The sequence below is a fragment of the Lithobates pipiens genome, unplaced genomic scaffold (assembly GCF_037356315.1).
Source record: "Lithobates pipiens isolate NorthernLeopardFrog02 unplaced genomic scaffold, aLitPip1_a1.2 Scaffold_19, whole genome shotgun sequence".
In the NCBI taxonomy this organism is placed as follows: Eukaryota; Metazoa; Chordata; class Amphibia; order Anura; family Ranidae; genus Lithobates; species Lithobates pipiens.
Window position 1 is genome coordinate 332,015,068 of NW_027507764.1, and position 14,709 is coordinate 332,029,776.

The 14,709-nt window shown below is 43.9% G+C and overlaps 1 protein-coding gene across 1 annotated transcript in view; it reads right to left on the reverse strand.

Annotated features, from left to right (window-relative positions):
* Positions 1-14,709, reverse strand: part of PIGN (phosphatidylinositol glycan anchor biosynthesis class N) — a 618,025-nt gene that overhangs the window by 190,998 nt on the left and 412,318 nt on the right. The window contains exon 19 of the mRNA XM_077492054.1: positions 4,744-4,855. Within this exon, the coding sequence (XP_077348180.1) occupies positions 4,744-4,855 (112 nt within the window). The remainder of the gene's footprint in view (positions 1-4,743; positions 4,856-14,709) is intronic.

Consider the following 14,709-nt stretch of genomic DNA (forward strand, 5'->3'; position numbering starts at 1 on the left):
GCTGGGGCGTCGGCAGTAAAGCGCCGCCAGTTTTAGCGGCGCTTTACCATCGTTTTAGAGGCGCTTTTCGGGCGCTAGCAGGGTGCTTATAACCCCGCTAATGGCCGAATAAAGGGTTAAAAGTGCCCGCAAAGCACCGCTGCACTTTGCAGACGATTTGGCAGCACTGCCCATTGCTTTCAATTTTTTTTCAGGGGTGCTTTAGGTGCGATGTATACACTGCTCCTAAAACACCTCAAAGATGTGGCTTGCAGAACTTTTTTTTAAATTTCCCGCAAGCGCACCACTCCAGTGAAAGCACTCAGGCTTTCACGGGACAGGAGAGGTTCTTTACAGGTGCTATTTTTAGAGTAATAGCGCCTGTGAAGCGTCTCAGTGTGAAAGTAGCCTTAGTATCCAGATTCTAAGCTCTGAAACCTTTCAATTTGTTAACAAAAATGTAGTTAACAAAAAACCTTTGTTTAAACATGTACTATATAGTCAACACAATTTTTTCCACAAATGCTACAAAACTGAAGACAGCTTAGGCTACACTGCCTTAAGCATTTGATGATATACCCATCATTACACATAGAGTGGGTATAGAAAAGAAGCACCCCCTTAAAAATAATCAGATTTTGTTGCTTTGCAGCCTGAAATGAAGACAGACACCGTTTTTTCTTTATCCAACTGTACTCACTAGTGTAACTTATGACATCCAAGTGAAAGGATATAACACCAACATGTCAGAAAATAATCAAAATCAGAATCAATGAGTTGGAAAAAAGATCACCCCCTTATATCAGTATTTAGTTGGAGCACATTTTGCTTTAATTACTGTTGGGATATGTCCCCACTAACTTTTCACATCTAGACTTTGCAATATCTGCCCACTCTTCTTTGCAGAACTGCTCAAGTTCAGTTAAATTTGATGACCATTTGTGAACTGCAGTCTTTAAGTCATTCCACAGATTTTCAATGTGGTTTAAGTCTGGGCCCTGACTAGGTCATGCAAGGACATTCCCTTTTTTCTCCCTCAACCACCGTATGGTCACTTTTGCTGTGTGCTTTTGGTCATTGTCGTGTTGGAAGGTAAACCTTCTTCCCATTGACAACTTTCTGGCAGACGGCAGCAGATTTTCCACAAGAATTTGATGGTATTTTGCCCCATCCATTTGTCTTCTATCCTAGCAAGTGCTCCACTCCCTGCTGCTAAAAAACAACCCCATTACAGGATATTGCCACCTCCATGCTTTACTGTAGGAATAATGCTATTTGCACGGTGAGCTTTATTGGATTTCCACCAGACATATTGTTTGGTGTTAAGGCCAAATAATTAAATTTTAGTCTCAACTGACTAGTCTTCAAGGTGTGTTTAAGGTGGCCAGATGAGACTAAAATTGTATTGTTTGGCCTCAACACCAAATATTACTGATGGAAATCCAGTACAGCTCACCATCCAAATAACACCCTTCCTACAGTAAAGAATGGTGGTGTTATAAGTTGCACTAGTAAATACAGCTGGATAAAACAAATTCTGTGTCTGTCTTTATGTCAGGCTGCAAAGCAACACAATGTGATTATTTTAAGAGGGGGGGGGGGTGATTATTTTAAGGGGGGAGGGTGATTCTTTTCTATACCCACTGTTAGGCTATGTACACACGATAGGATAGAACAAAACCATGGATTTTTTTGCCGAAGGATGTTGGCTCAAACTTGTCTTGCATACATACGATCACACAAATGTCGGAAATTACGAACGTCAAGAACGTAGTGATGTACAACACGTACGACGAGCCAAGAAAAATTAAGTTCAATAGCCAGTGAGGCTCTTCTTCTTGATTCCGAGCATGCGTGGACTTTTATGCATCAGAATTGTGTACACACGCTTGAAATTTGAAAACCTGCTCTCAAACATTTGTTGGCAAAAATTCTGACAACAAAAGTTCACATCCAACATTTGTTGCTGGAAAATCCTATCGTGTGTACGAGGCATTGCTATTACCAGGGTCCATTCACTAAATTGAATGTATTATTTCAACTGCATTAAAAATGTATCACAATTTTGTCAAACATTTAATTCACATACTGTACATACTTACATACATTTCATATGGGGTTGTGCGCTTGCGGGACGTTAGGAAAAGTCCTGCAAGTAGCATCTTTGAGGTGGTTTGGGAGCGATGTATACAGCGCTCCCAAAACATGGGCAGCACTTCAAAAGTGCAGCAACATGGGCGTTTTTAACCCCTTCTTAGTTAAAAGCACCCTGCTAGAGACCGAAAAGCGCAGCTTAAACAGCACTAAAAGCACCGCTAAAATGAGTGGCGCTTTAGTGATATCGCGGTCGTGGCCACAGCCCCAGTGTGAAAGGGGTCTTATGCCTCGTGCACAAGTCCGGCGGACTAAGAAAGTATTTTTGTACTCCAATCTGTCCGCACTTTTGAAATGAACGGACTTTTCCCGCCCGGAGAAAAGTCCGCTCATTTTGAGCGCGTCTCCAGGTAGCCGGGGCCAGCGAAGGAGGCGTTGCTGGCCCCGTCACCTGGTATGGTGTTAAAGGGGAACCCCTACACCAAAAAATCGGCGTTGGGGTCCCCCCTAGGTCCATATCAGACCCTTATCCGAGCACGCTACCCAGCCGGCCAGGAAATGTTGATGAGGACAAGGGCCTTTTCCTGACAAGCCTGGCCGTTGGTTGTCGGGGTCTGCTGGCGGGGGGCTTATCGGAATCCGGGAGCCCCCTTTAATAAGGGGGCCCCCGGATCCTGGCCCCCCACCCTATGTGAATGAGTATGGGGTACAATGGACCCCTACCCATTCACCTGTGAAAAAAAGTAAAAAAAAAACACAACACACAAGGGTTAAAATAGTTTATTGCACAGCTCCGGGGGTCTTCTTCTGTCTTCGGAGGTCTTCTCGCCGGACTCCTCCGCTATCTTCTGTTCTTTTGCTAGCTCTTTCACTAATAGAGGAGCCCGGCTTTCTTCTTCGCCGCCGCCCTCTTCTTCCGACTTCGGGGGTCTTGTCCCCCTCTTCGGTTCTTCTTGCCGGGCCACCGCGCCTTCTTCTAGCTCTTTTACAAGCGGTGGCCCAGTCTTCTGTCGCCGCTGTCACCGTCTTCTGTTCTTCTCTTCTGATGTTGCGTCGTTGCTGTCTCTGCTCACAATGACAGAGACGCGGTGCGCAGCGACTTATATAGGGACATTACTGGATGATCTCCCCGCCCATTATGATGTCATAGTCCCAGCATCCTCTGATCCATATCAGACCCTCTCAGGGTCTGATATGGACCTGGGGGGGACCCCCACGCCGATTTTTCGGCGTAGAGGTTCCCCTTTAAGTCCATACCAGGTGACGGGGCCAGCGATGCCTCCTTTGCTGGCCCCGGCTACCTGGAGACGCACTCAAAATGAGCGGACTTTCCTCCGCGTGTGTGGGCGAGTCCATTCATTTCAAAAGTACGCCGTATTAGTCCGCTGAAAAAGTGCTGGGTGTGGGCAAGTAGCTCGTTTGGAAAGTCCGGCAGAAAGTCCGCCAGACTAAGTCCGCCGGATAGTCTGCTACATGTGTACGCGGCATTAGTGAACTGAAAAAAAACAAAACATTTTTTTAAGGTCAACTCCAGTTCTGGGTTAGATGCATCTTTTACCACATGCAGCGCTCATTCTGGGTGGACGTCATATGATGGCCTACCAGAACGACCGTTCTCAAGAGCCCTGGGGATGCACAGATGCAGAGCAACAATCGCAGCCACATTGCTAGGACACGGCGCGATCCCGATCTGTGTAAAGAGCTGCGGCTCTTTAACCATGTGATCGGCTGTGTCCAATCACAGCTGGTCAGATGTAAACACGGAGATGCTGGTAATCGGCGCTCTTTACCTCACACTGACAGAGTGTGAGGGGAGGAGAGCCGATCAGTGGCATCTCCTCACAGGGGACAGCTAGGTATGTAATCAGGGCACTGATCATCAGTGCCCGGATTACAATTAGTGCCCACCAGTGCCAGCAATGGTTGCCCACCACTGCCAGCAATCAGTGCCAACCAGTGCCCACAATTGCTACCAATCTTTGCCCACAAGTGCCAGCAATTAGTGACCATTAGTGACGCCAGTCAGTGCTGGCTATCAGTGCTGTCCATCAATGCCACCCATCAATGCCGTCCATCAGTGTTGCCTATCCATGCCCACCATTGCCTCCTATCATTGCTCATAAGTGGCACCTATCAGTGACCATAAGTGCGGCATATACGTGCCTCCTCATCAGTGCCCATAAGTGCCGCCTCATCAGCACCAATCAGTGTCGCCTCATCAGCGCCCATCAGTGAAGTAGAAAAAATACCTATTTACACAATTTACTGACAGAAACTAAGAAAAATGTTTTGCTTTTTTTAGGAAAAAATAAAAAACCCAGGAGTGATTAAATACCACCAAAAGAAAGCTCTATTTGTGTGAATAAAATTATAACAATTTCACATGGTTACAGTGTAGCATGACTGCGCAACTGTCATTCAAATTGTGACAGTGCTGAAAGCTGAAAAATGGCCTGGGCAAGAAGGGGGTGTAAGTGCCCTGTATTGAGGTGGTTAAAAAAAGCACTGTGTTTGAAAATATACAAAGAACAACAATACTACACAATACAGTGATAGAGGATATTACATTAAAAAGCACGCTAGAACAGTTATTGACTGAAGACTAGATAAAGCTAGACTCTTGCTGAGCTCCAAGGGTTTGGAATTGGTTTACTTTACAAATATGCTGACCTGACAGATGTGCACTGTGAAATCTCCCTCTTCTACCTTTCTGTCTTTATTTCTCCAAAGTGACACAAGGGAGGCCAGCGAAATGAAAAGTGCTAAAAGTCCTGCGCAGGTACTGTGAAAATAAGAGAAATAGAACATTAATCATCACATCAAAGCTATACAGCCATGAAACAAATACCGTTCACACTTGTCCATATACAGTATTTAATAAAATGGTTGAGGAAAATGCATTGCTAGCTGTCAGTTAGTGTTACTTGTGTATAAAATTATTATTCTATAATTAATATTCTAAATAGGCAACTGTAAAAGTTTGGCAATTGTACATGAGCCTTGCTCAATTAGGTAGTGGGTTTATGTCTTTTTATAGAACTCAAGTGGCAAGAACCCAGGGAGGTTTACAGATCCACAGACCATTACAGTGAATTAACAAGGAGGCACCAACAAGAAACATACAAATGGCAACTCACATTTGTGGAGAATTAAAAAGGCATATCTGTAGGTACAAGTATGCCAGGAGTAGGTATAGGTGAACGAGTCAAGGTTCCTACATTCCTCCACTCTGGTTTCAGCAACAGAGTGCTGCAGTCCCTGCTGGTCACCACAAGTTGGAAACAGATGGCCAGGCAGTGTGGAGAAGACATCACCAGAGTGTGACGTGTTTCTGAGCATGCCCACTGCGTGTGTTGCGGCAGCCGTGCTCCTTTTCAAGCATAGTAACTGTGATAGATGGCTGACCTTATAAAGCACAGCAGGAGGAGGGGCCAAAACAATATGCTAGGACACAGTTTAAAAAAAAGAATATACTGAAGACTGAGTAGTGGGGCAATGCCCAGAGGAACTAAAAATAATATACACACTAAAATAAACTACATTAGATCTTCCAAAGGAAGAATAAATAAAAAACACAACATTAATAAGTATTCAGCAAGCAGCAGTGGGAAAAATCTTTGATTAATACTAAAAGAGGTCTATGCACATAAAAGTCTAATGAATCATCAATAGTCAAAGATATTATTGGTTGGCAGCTAAAATGTGTAGAATCAGATAAAAAAGCAAGCAAATAAACGAAGCTAGATATAATACTATAATAAGTGAACGTGAAATATGCATGCATTCAAACATCTATATATTCTACACATATCATATATGGCTTGTAAGATAAACAATTCTGATCATTATATATCCATGGAATAAGAATCTGTAAAGTAAGATAGGGAGAAGACAGAAAAATCAAGAGAAAAAAAGAAAAAGAAAAGTGAGAAGGGAAGAAATAGAGGGAAAAAGGAGAAAAGGTGAAAGGGGAGAGAAAAAGTGAAAAAACACAAAGTACAAACTGAACTGGAATGGGGAAGCCTAGAGAATGGTAGCAATTTTAATTTCCTCATTCAAACCTCCTGGTGAAAAAGGTCATCAAGGTTATAAATCCAGAAGGTTTCTTGGACGTTTTTTTTTTAATGTTCAGCCTCAGGAAGAGATCTGGGCATCTGTTCGATGACCCACACTTGTAGTCCCACTGTGGACTGTTGGGGAAACTCGGCAAAAAGTTGTGGGACATTCTGCTGATATTTTTCCTCTTCTATAAGTCTTCTATGCTGGGCAAAACACTGCCTTAATGGGCAGATGGTGCGGCCAATATAGATCAATCCACAAGGGCAAGTGAACCCATAGACAACAAAGTCTGAGGAGCAGTTGTAAAAATTGTCCAGCTGGTAGGTCTTCCCCTGAAGCCCCATACACACTATCAGATTATCTTCTGAGTTTTTCCTTCAGATTTACCAAAACCATGTAGTAGAAGGGCCTGCCTGATTGCATACACATTGAAACTCCTAAGGTTTGTCCTCATATTATATGGTTTTGGTAAATCTGAAGGAAAAACTCAGCAGATAATCTGATAGTGTGTATGGGGCTTTAGAGAAAAAGCATTTTTTACTATGCTGGTCAAACTTACATGTTTTACAAAGAGCTTTTCGGCACTCATACATACCTACAAGGGGTAGCAGAACCGATGAACTAGGTCTGGTGTCACCAGTTTTTCAGTGTTGCTGTCGATGGGAGATGTGTCTACTAATTATGTTCATTAGGTAAACTACCATAGCCACAAGTTTTACATAATATGTATTTCTTATATTCTGTACAATAATTAGCATTTTCCAATCTAGGGATTACATAGTAATGCCTCTATACCACAATATTTTTTTTCCTTTAAGTCCCTTTCCTTATATATATTGTTTTCATTTTCTTTCTCCCTTTTAGATTATTTGCTTGCTTTTTTATTGGAGTCTACACATTATAGCTGTCAACCAATACTATCTTTGACTATTGATGATTATGTAGTAAGGTCCCAGGCCTCCTTTGGTCTAATGAGAACCTCCAAGGCCAGAGGTAGCTGACATGCTTCTGTGTATAGTGGGTTGTGAGGCATGGTGAGTGCAAGATGATTAAAGTCATTGGGTGCCAGACACTTCTTGAATGCAAAAGAGAGCTTATTTCTCTTAACAAACTTTTTGGGGGAAAGAGGGTTAGGGCCAGGACACCCTTAGGTAGTTGCAAGTTCAATTGGCAGACTCCAAGACTTAAACAGGAGGACAGCCATGCAGGGAAAGGCATCCAGCAAGACGCCACATCTGCATATGCAGGAATGCTATCTCCAATGGCAACAGTCTTTAACAGTTCCTAACACAAACATAACAGTTCCTTTCTCTTTCACTACAACCGGTCCTTGTAGTTCTTCAGCCCACTGAGATCAAGGTCTTTCACTTGACCCACTGATTCACTGTCACTGAATCCCTGGAGCTCCTCCAATCTTCACAATGGTATCTTCCTCAAGCGTTATCCCCGCCTTTCTCCTAGGTTCCTAGCTTGCCTCTCAAAATACCTCTCAAACTTCAACCCACTGGCCCACTCAGTCCCTAGCTTGACACACAAGGCTGCTCTGCAAGCGTCACCTCTGATGGCTGGGTCCCTGGCTTGATACCCACTGAAGTTTCCCAATTTTTCACCGTCACAGGTCGGCGAGAATACTGCTCCGGTACTTGCTTCAGTTACTCACTGTGGTGCCTGGTAATAAGGTGATTGGTGCCTTAGTGGTGACAATTTCCCTTCTACCCCTGACCACGACAGGTTCTCCGACCAGCAGAACTGGCACTTTTGGTTGGACTGCAAGTTGCAGTCCCAACCCTGCGCTGCTCCCCCGCTTCTGGAGAGGCCCTCAGACAGCCTAGCAGCCAGCTGTGCCCGGGATAGACCCACTCTCCGAGCTAGCAGCACAGGCAGTACAACACACGTCCACCCAGACAGCTGTCCAGGTGGCACAGAACATAGATCACCTGACTCCACCCGAATATATATGCTCTCCCAGCAGGCCAAGGCATCCAAGAAAATCCCTCCCCATTGGCTGAAATACCCCATATACCCATAACAAGATCCCTGCATTGCCCTCCTCGTATCTAATACCACCAAGTACCCGGCCGCCTAGTGGTAGAAAAGAAAAGTGCAACAAGGCCAAACTTAGGGAGAAATCAATGGACCTTTAACAATCAACCAGGATAATCATTCCTGGAAAATAAACTCCAGGGTGCTACATCAGACTTTTATGTGCATAGACCTCTTTTAGTATTAATCAAAGAATTTTCCCACTGCTGCTTGCTCAATACTTATTCAATTTGTGTTTTTTATTTATACTTCCTTTTGAAAATCTAATGAAAATTTAGTGTGCATATTATTTTTAGTCCCTAAGGTCAGCCATCTATCCCAGTTCCTATGCTTGAAAAAAGGAGTGTGGCTGCCGCAACACACGCGTTGCACTCTGGTGACATCATCCCTCCACACCACCTTGCAATCTGCGCATTAAGCCTCAATTTGGCTTCTCCACACTGCCCGGCCATCTGTTTCCACCCTACGGTGACCAGCAGAGTGGAGGATTGGAGGAACTTTGGCTCATTCACCTATACCTATTCCTGTGATTCTTGTACCTACAGGTGTGCATATTTAATTCTCCACAAATGTGAGTTGCCATGTGTATGTTCCTATTAAAGTGGTTTTAACTTCTACACTTAGAGGCTCCTCTATTTCTTGTTTATTCTGTTTATTATGGAATCTGGCTTCTATTTCGACATGGTGGCAGCCCTCAGTGTGTGGATTTTATATTCTTATTTCATTTTTCATGGCCTAATTTATGGATTTATATTGGGTAACCATAGAGCCACACGTGTGTTGCACCTTTTACTTTTTACGTTTCATTACAGTGAATAATGAATTATTATTTTTACTTTAAATAAAAAATATGGAGAATGCACAGAGGAGGAGTTTAATTGGGAAAACTGATATTCCAGGTAGGCAAGAACAGAACCATGAACCACATTTCCAATACACACAATACAAAAAGAAATGGGTCAACTGAGCACTCCCAGAGACCAGGAGGTTTTATTTTCAAATAGCAAGATGCATTAACAATAGTAGTCCTGCAATGCCTTAACCTCCCTGGTGGTATGATTATTTCAGATTTTTGGTGCTGAAAGTGGTACAATTATTTTGCATGGAAATTTAGCATTTTATATTGTAGGCCTGTAATTCTTAGGAATAACTCAATTAAATCACTTAAGTCTAGTAGACATCCCGGGTATGATAAAGTTTGAAAAACGAAATCATAAATTATAAAATAATAAATAATTATACCAAATAATAATAATAAAAAATATTCAATAATGTAATCAAATCAAAAACACAGAAATGTGCTCAGTTGCAGAATTGTCGCTGTCATTACTTTTCAGTGTTTGATGACGATCTCCCCACAAATCATTATTGCTCAATTCTGCGAGTGATTATAATTTATTATCGCTGTTTTGTAGCTGGTCTAAAACAACTTTTGATGTAGAGGGACGGTTTTGGTTGCCATGGACAATCTCCAGTTTCCAGGCAAAAAGAACATTTTTTATAATATAAAACTGCTAGCAGGGCACTGGAGAAACCACAAGGGACAAAAGGGAGGTGAAATAATTACATACAGTAATGTAATCTGTAAGTTACAGTGTACTGTATGTATAGTGTGTGTTTCACTTTTTGAATTTGGCAGCCTTCTCCGTCCCCGTGCATCGCAGCGCTCGCAGGGAATGGAGCTTGGCTAAGGGATTGTAAAGTCTCATGGTTTTTAACCTTAAAGCGGGAGTCAGCCGTTTTTTTTTTTTTAAAAGCCAGCAGCTACAAATACTGCAGCTGCTGACTTTTAAAATAATGACACTTACCTGCCCAGCGCGCCCGCGATGTCGGCACCTGAAGCCGATCTCTCGATCATCTCTCGGGTGCTGCCGCCGCCATCTTGAGTATGGGAATCAGGAAGTGGAGTCTTGCGGCTTCATTTCACGGTTCCCTACTGCGCATGCGCGAGTCGCGCTGCGCAATAAGGATGGTCCCCGCTGTCTCTGGGATCCGTGTGTTTCCCAGCAGGCAGCGGGGGACCTTCGGAAAGTGGGTGCAGATACCTGTACTGTACAGGTACCTGCACCCCCCTCCCCCCTGAAAGGTGCCAATTGTGGCACCGGAGGGGGGAGGGTTCCAATGAGCGGAAGCTCCACTTTAGGGTGGACCTCCGCTATAAAATGCATTCTATGCATTAAGGTGAAAAAATCTTTGCTGCAGCTGCTTCCAGAGCCCCCCCTTTTCTTATCTGAGCCTATCCATTCCAGCGATGTGCACAAGCCCAGCCGCCCCAGCCACTGTCTCTGTCCTCATTGGATCGATTAATAGCATTGGGAGCCATTGGCTCCTGCTACTGTCAATCAAATACGCAGGAGCGGGGGTGGCGCAGAGTCCTGCTGTCTGTGTCAATGGACGCAGCAGCGGGACTTGGGAGCCCATCCACGTGGGTGCCCCCAAGCGGCTCTCCGTGGGGGCACCCGATGAAGTGGAGGAGTCAGGAGCACCGCAGAAGAGGAGGATTGGCGGGGCTGCTCTGTGCAAAATACTTTGCAAAGAGCAGGTAACATGTTTGTTATTTTTATTTAATAAAAAAAAAAATCGAACCTTTACAACCCCTTTAAGGCCCCAAGGGAGACCTGCTATTTAGGTCACTAAGAGATATAAAAAGAAGGCAACCAACTCTACCCATTAAAAGCTAAAAAATAAACTAAATGGTCTTATAAAGAAAAACCCTTTTTAGAATCTTCTAAACAATAGAAAGGAAGGGTGATGGAAAAAAAATATGAAGAAGGATGTGCTTTTTCATCGTTATACTTAGAAAACGGTGGTATTGTCAGTTGATTAAAGAAGAGAATCATTTTTTAAAAAGTGCGCTAATAATTTATAAATGTACAAAAAGGCGTTAATATGTTATTTACTTGACACTGCCAAGCTCTCCATCACTTTGCGATAGAAATATTCTGACCCTTGGTCTGTCCAAATGTGGCTTAGAAAGGTAGAAGACATTAACAAAATGGAGGACCTAGTACTATCTGCGCAAAACAAACACAAAAGTTTAAGAAAACGTGGCTTCCCTGGAATAATATATACTCAAATGAGGGCAGATCCCTGGTAGATGGTGCCACACAACCAGCTTAAACATCCCACCCTGGTCTGTTTGTTTGCCATTTTTAAAGCCCCCCCCCCCCCCCCCCCCATTTTTTTCTACCTCTCTCTCCCTTTACCCATCTGTTTCTTTTCTCTCCTCTCAGTTCCCTTCTTCCTATCTATTATATAAAAAAATTGGGTACCTACCCAACCTTGGGTGCATTTAGTAGTCTTATTTAAGCTTAAATGTTGATGCTATTCATTTCTGTACAGTCTGTGATCTGCACTTTTGTACCCTTAATGCACTTATCTTGTTTAACTACTTGTTCAGAATTTGATGCAATTTGTTGGTTACACAGGATTTTACAGGCCGGATAGCAGCAAAACCCTTAATAACAGTGATCATAGTAAAATACAGATTATAGCATGTGTAGTACAACTCAAATGGCAAAAGTATATAACATTACACCATTATAGCAAAAGTGCATATAAATTGATTGAAAATATTTCTGGACGATTACCACATAAAGCCTAACAAAGACCTGAATGGACCTACATAGAGAATTAATTGGCTGCAGTTTAGGGCATGCCATGAAAAATTGGATTTTTGTACTCACTGTAAAATCCATTTCTCTTGAGTTCGAGGGACACAGCACCTCCTTAAACTTGACCACTGGGTTATATCACCTCTGCAGGAGTAGGACTAGGCAAAACAAAAAACACCTGGCTAAACCCATGGGCTGTGCTCAGTCAGTATATAACCCCATCGCTGCTCTAGGTATTCAGTTTAGTAGAAAGCAGTAATAGAAGTATCAGAAAACTCCATAGAGGGGTGGGGGTCGTGTCCATCGATGAACTCCTCCTTCTTAATCTTGACCACTGGGACATCCAAAAGCAGTGCAAAAGAAAAATGAGGGGTGGGAAAAATAACCCAAGGCTAACCACAAGAGCCCTACCCAGGACACAGGAGCCTTAACCGGGTCACAGGAGCCCCATCTGAAATAAAAAAATATTTAAAGAAAAAACACCCCTTATGAGGGAACCCCCTTCTTAAAAAGCAGCCTGCAAAAGCTTGCGGCCAAATAAGCATCCGCAGATGCCAAAATATCTACTATAGAATTTAGTGAAGGTATGAACTGATGACCTTTTGGCCACCTTGCAAACCTGTGATATTGACACTTGATGACAGAAGGTCCAAGAAGTACTATGCACCCGAGTAGAATGTGCTGTGACAGGGAAAGGAGGAACCAGACCCTTAGTAGAATAGGCCTAAGTCACAGTCTGTCTGATCCATCTGGAGATGGTAGATGAAGAAGCGTTGTTTTTTTTTTTTTAAATATATTTTTATTAGAGTTTAACAGATTACAAAAAGCATATCAATTGACAGATTGCATAAAATATGAATGCCAAGTATCTAGTATGTCAAGTCTTAGGACAAAATCCAAACACTAGAGTAATTTGAGAGATAAGAAGAAAAAGAGGGGGAAAAAGAAAAGAGAAGAGGAGGGGGGGGGGGGAGGATGGAAGAGGGGATTGTGTGCCATCACTATTACCGCAGAATATAGTAAACCTCCTTTGCAGGGGGAACTGACAAACACAGTAAGCAAAATACCAAATACCCCTAATTACCACTAACAGTTGACAAGCTTATAACCCAATGAAAGTAGACCTGTGGGAGACCAGAACATAAGTGCAAGTAAATGAATGGTGAATAGAAAGATCAACCGCCTATGAAGCGGTGGGATGACCAGAACAGTCCAAAGGATATCCACTGGGCTCAAGGCGGATAATGCACGACGTTGAGGGGGTGAGTAGAAAGATGGGAGGTCGGTAGTTTAAGCTTCCCCAGCGAGTTTGTGAGGTTACGTTTGAGGTACCAGTCGGTATATCTGAAAGGGTACATTATCGATGGAATGTCAGCAGGAGAAAACGAGTGTTCAATGTAATTTTTCCACCGTGAGAAGAACCGGGTAGTAGACTGGAAATGTGAAGAAATAGTGTCCAGCCTTTCCATGTAGAACAAGGAGAGAAGAGCTTGTTGTACTCCATGGAGACTCGGAGGAGATGAGGAGATCCAATGAGACATAATGGTTCTGCGGGCAGCAAGTAGACAGACGTGCATCCAATGAGAGAGCACCACAGATCCTGGTTGGGGCCTTTCAGAATTGGTGGGGTCACAGCTGAACAAGCAGATAAGTTGCTCCTTAGGTAAGAAGCGTTGTATTAATGTCATCTTTGCTGAACTTTTCGGCTGCTGGCAGGGGCGCTTTTAACCCCGCTAGGCGGCCGAAAAAGGGTCAAAAGCGCCCGAAGAGCACTGCTTTGCCAGCGCTGCCCATTGATTTTAATGGGCAGGGGCACTTTAGGAGTTTTGTATACACTGCTCCTAAAGTGCCTCAAAGAAGCTGATTGCAGGACTTTTTTGTGCGTCCTGCCAACGCAGCGCCCCAGTGTGAAAGTATTCAGGCTCTCACACTGGAGAGAGAGAGAGAGAAGAGGTGCTTTACAGGCGCTATTTTTAGCGATAGCCCCTGTAAAGTGCCTCAGTGAAAAAGTAGCTTAAGGTGTTAAATGCCATTGATTTCAGAAGCACCAGCTTGCAGATATTGAGCTAAGAGTTAACCATATATGTAAGCAGTAGTGTATATGTGTCCATTGATGCAGAGAAAAAAAGCACAGTCCTCCCCTAGCACCAAGGACACAGAGGGATCATTATCAGACAGCCGTCCCCATTTCAGATAACAGGGGATAGGAGAAACAAAGTGATAGGGTGTGATGTTTGTAAGGAGAGACAGTGAGTAGGATCGGTATCTTTCACTCCCTCCAGAACATGCAGAATGTAGCTGGGTCTGCCAGCTGAAGCCACAATCCGACCAATCTAGAGGCTTCACCCTGGAGTCACAACACAGAAGGCTGACCAGCTCTGTCTCTCTGCTCTCCTGTCTGTGGAGAGGGGGGGGGAACTGTGAGCACACGTTGTGCTCTATGTGAGAGATGCTGCAGCCAGCAACCTCCAGCAGTGAATGGACTGACTCCAGAGGAGGAGGGGGTCTTTTTTTCTTGAGGGGCTGCCCACCCGCAAAGTGCTGCCCTAGGCCTGGGCCTTTTTGGCCTAGGCCAGAATACAGCACTGGTGCCATGGGTTGTGGGGATCGGACCCAGTCCTGTGCCCTTGTGTCTCTGTATACCAGCAACATGGATGCAAGATGCACCCTTTCCTATAGGTGGCGCTGAAGTAGAGTAGTAGTAGTGGTGCTGGTGGTTGGAGGAAGTGGGGGTGATAGCAGCACCTCCTTTTGCAGTCAAATTGTAGTTATGGACAATGGCGCAATTTGCAGTCTGCACCTCGCAATGACATCATGAGCCGGGAGGTTGAGGAGGAGTATAAAAGAGCAGTCTGTCCACCAGAGGTGGTGGGGTCTGCTGGAGTTCTCTGTGTCTGCCAGCAATCCTTCCTGATTCAAA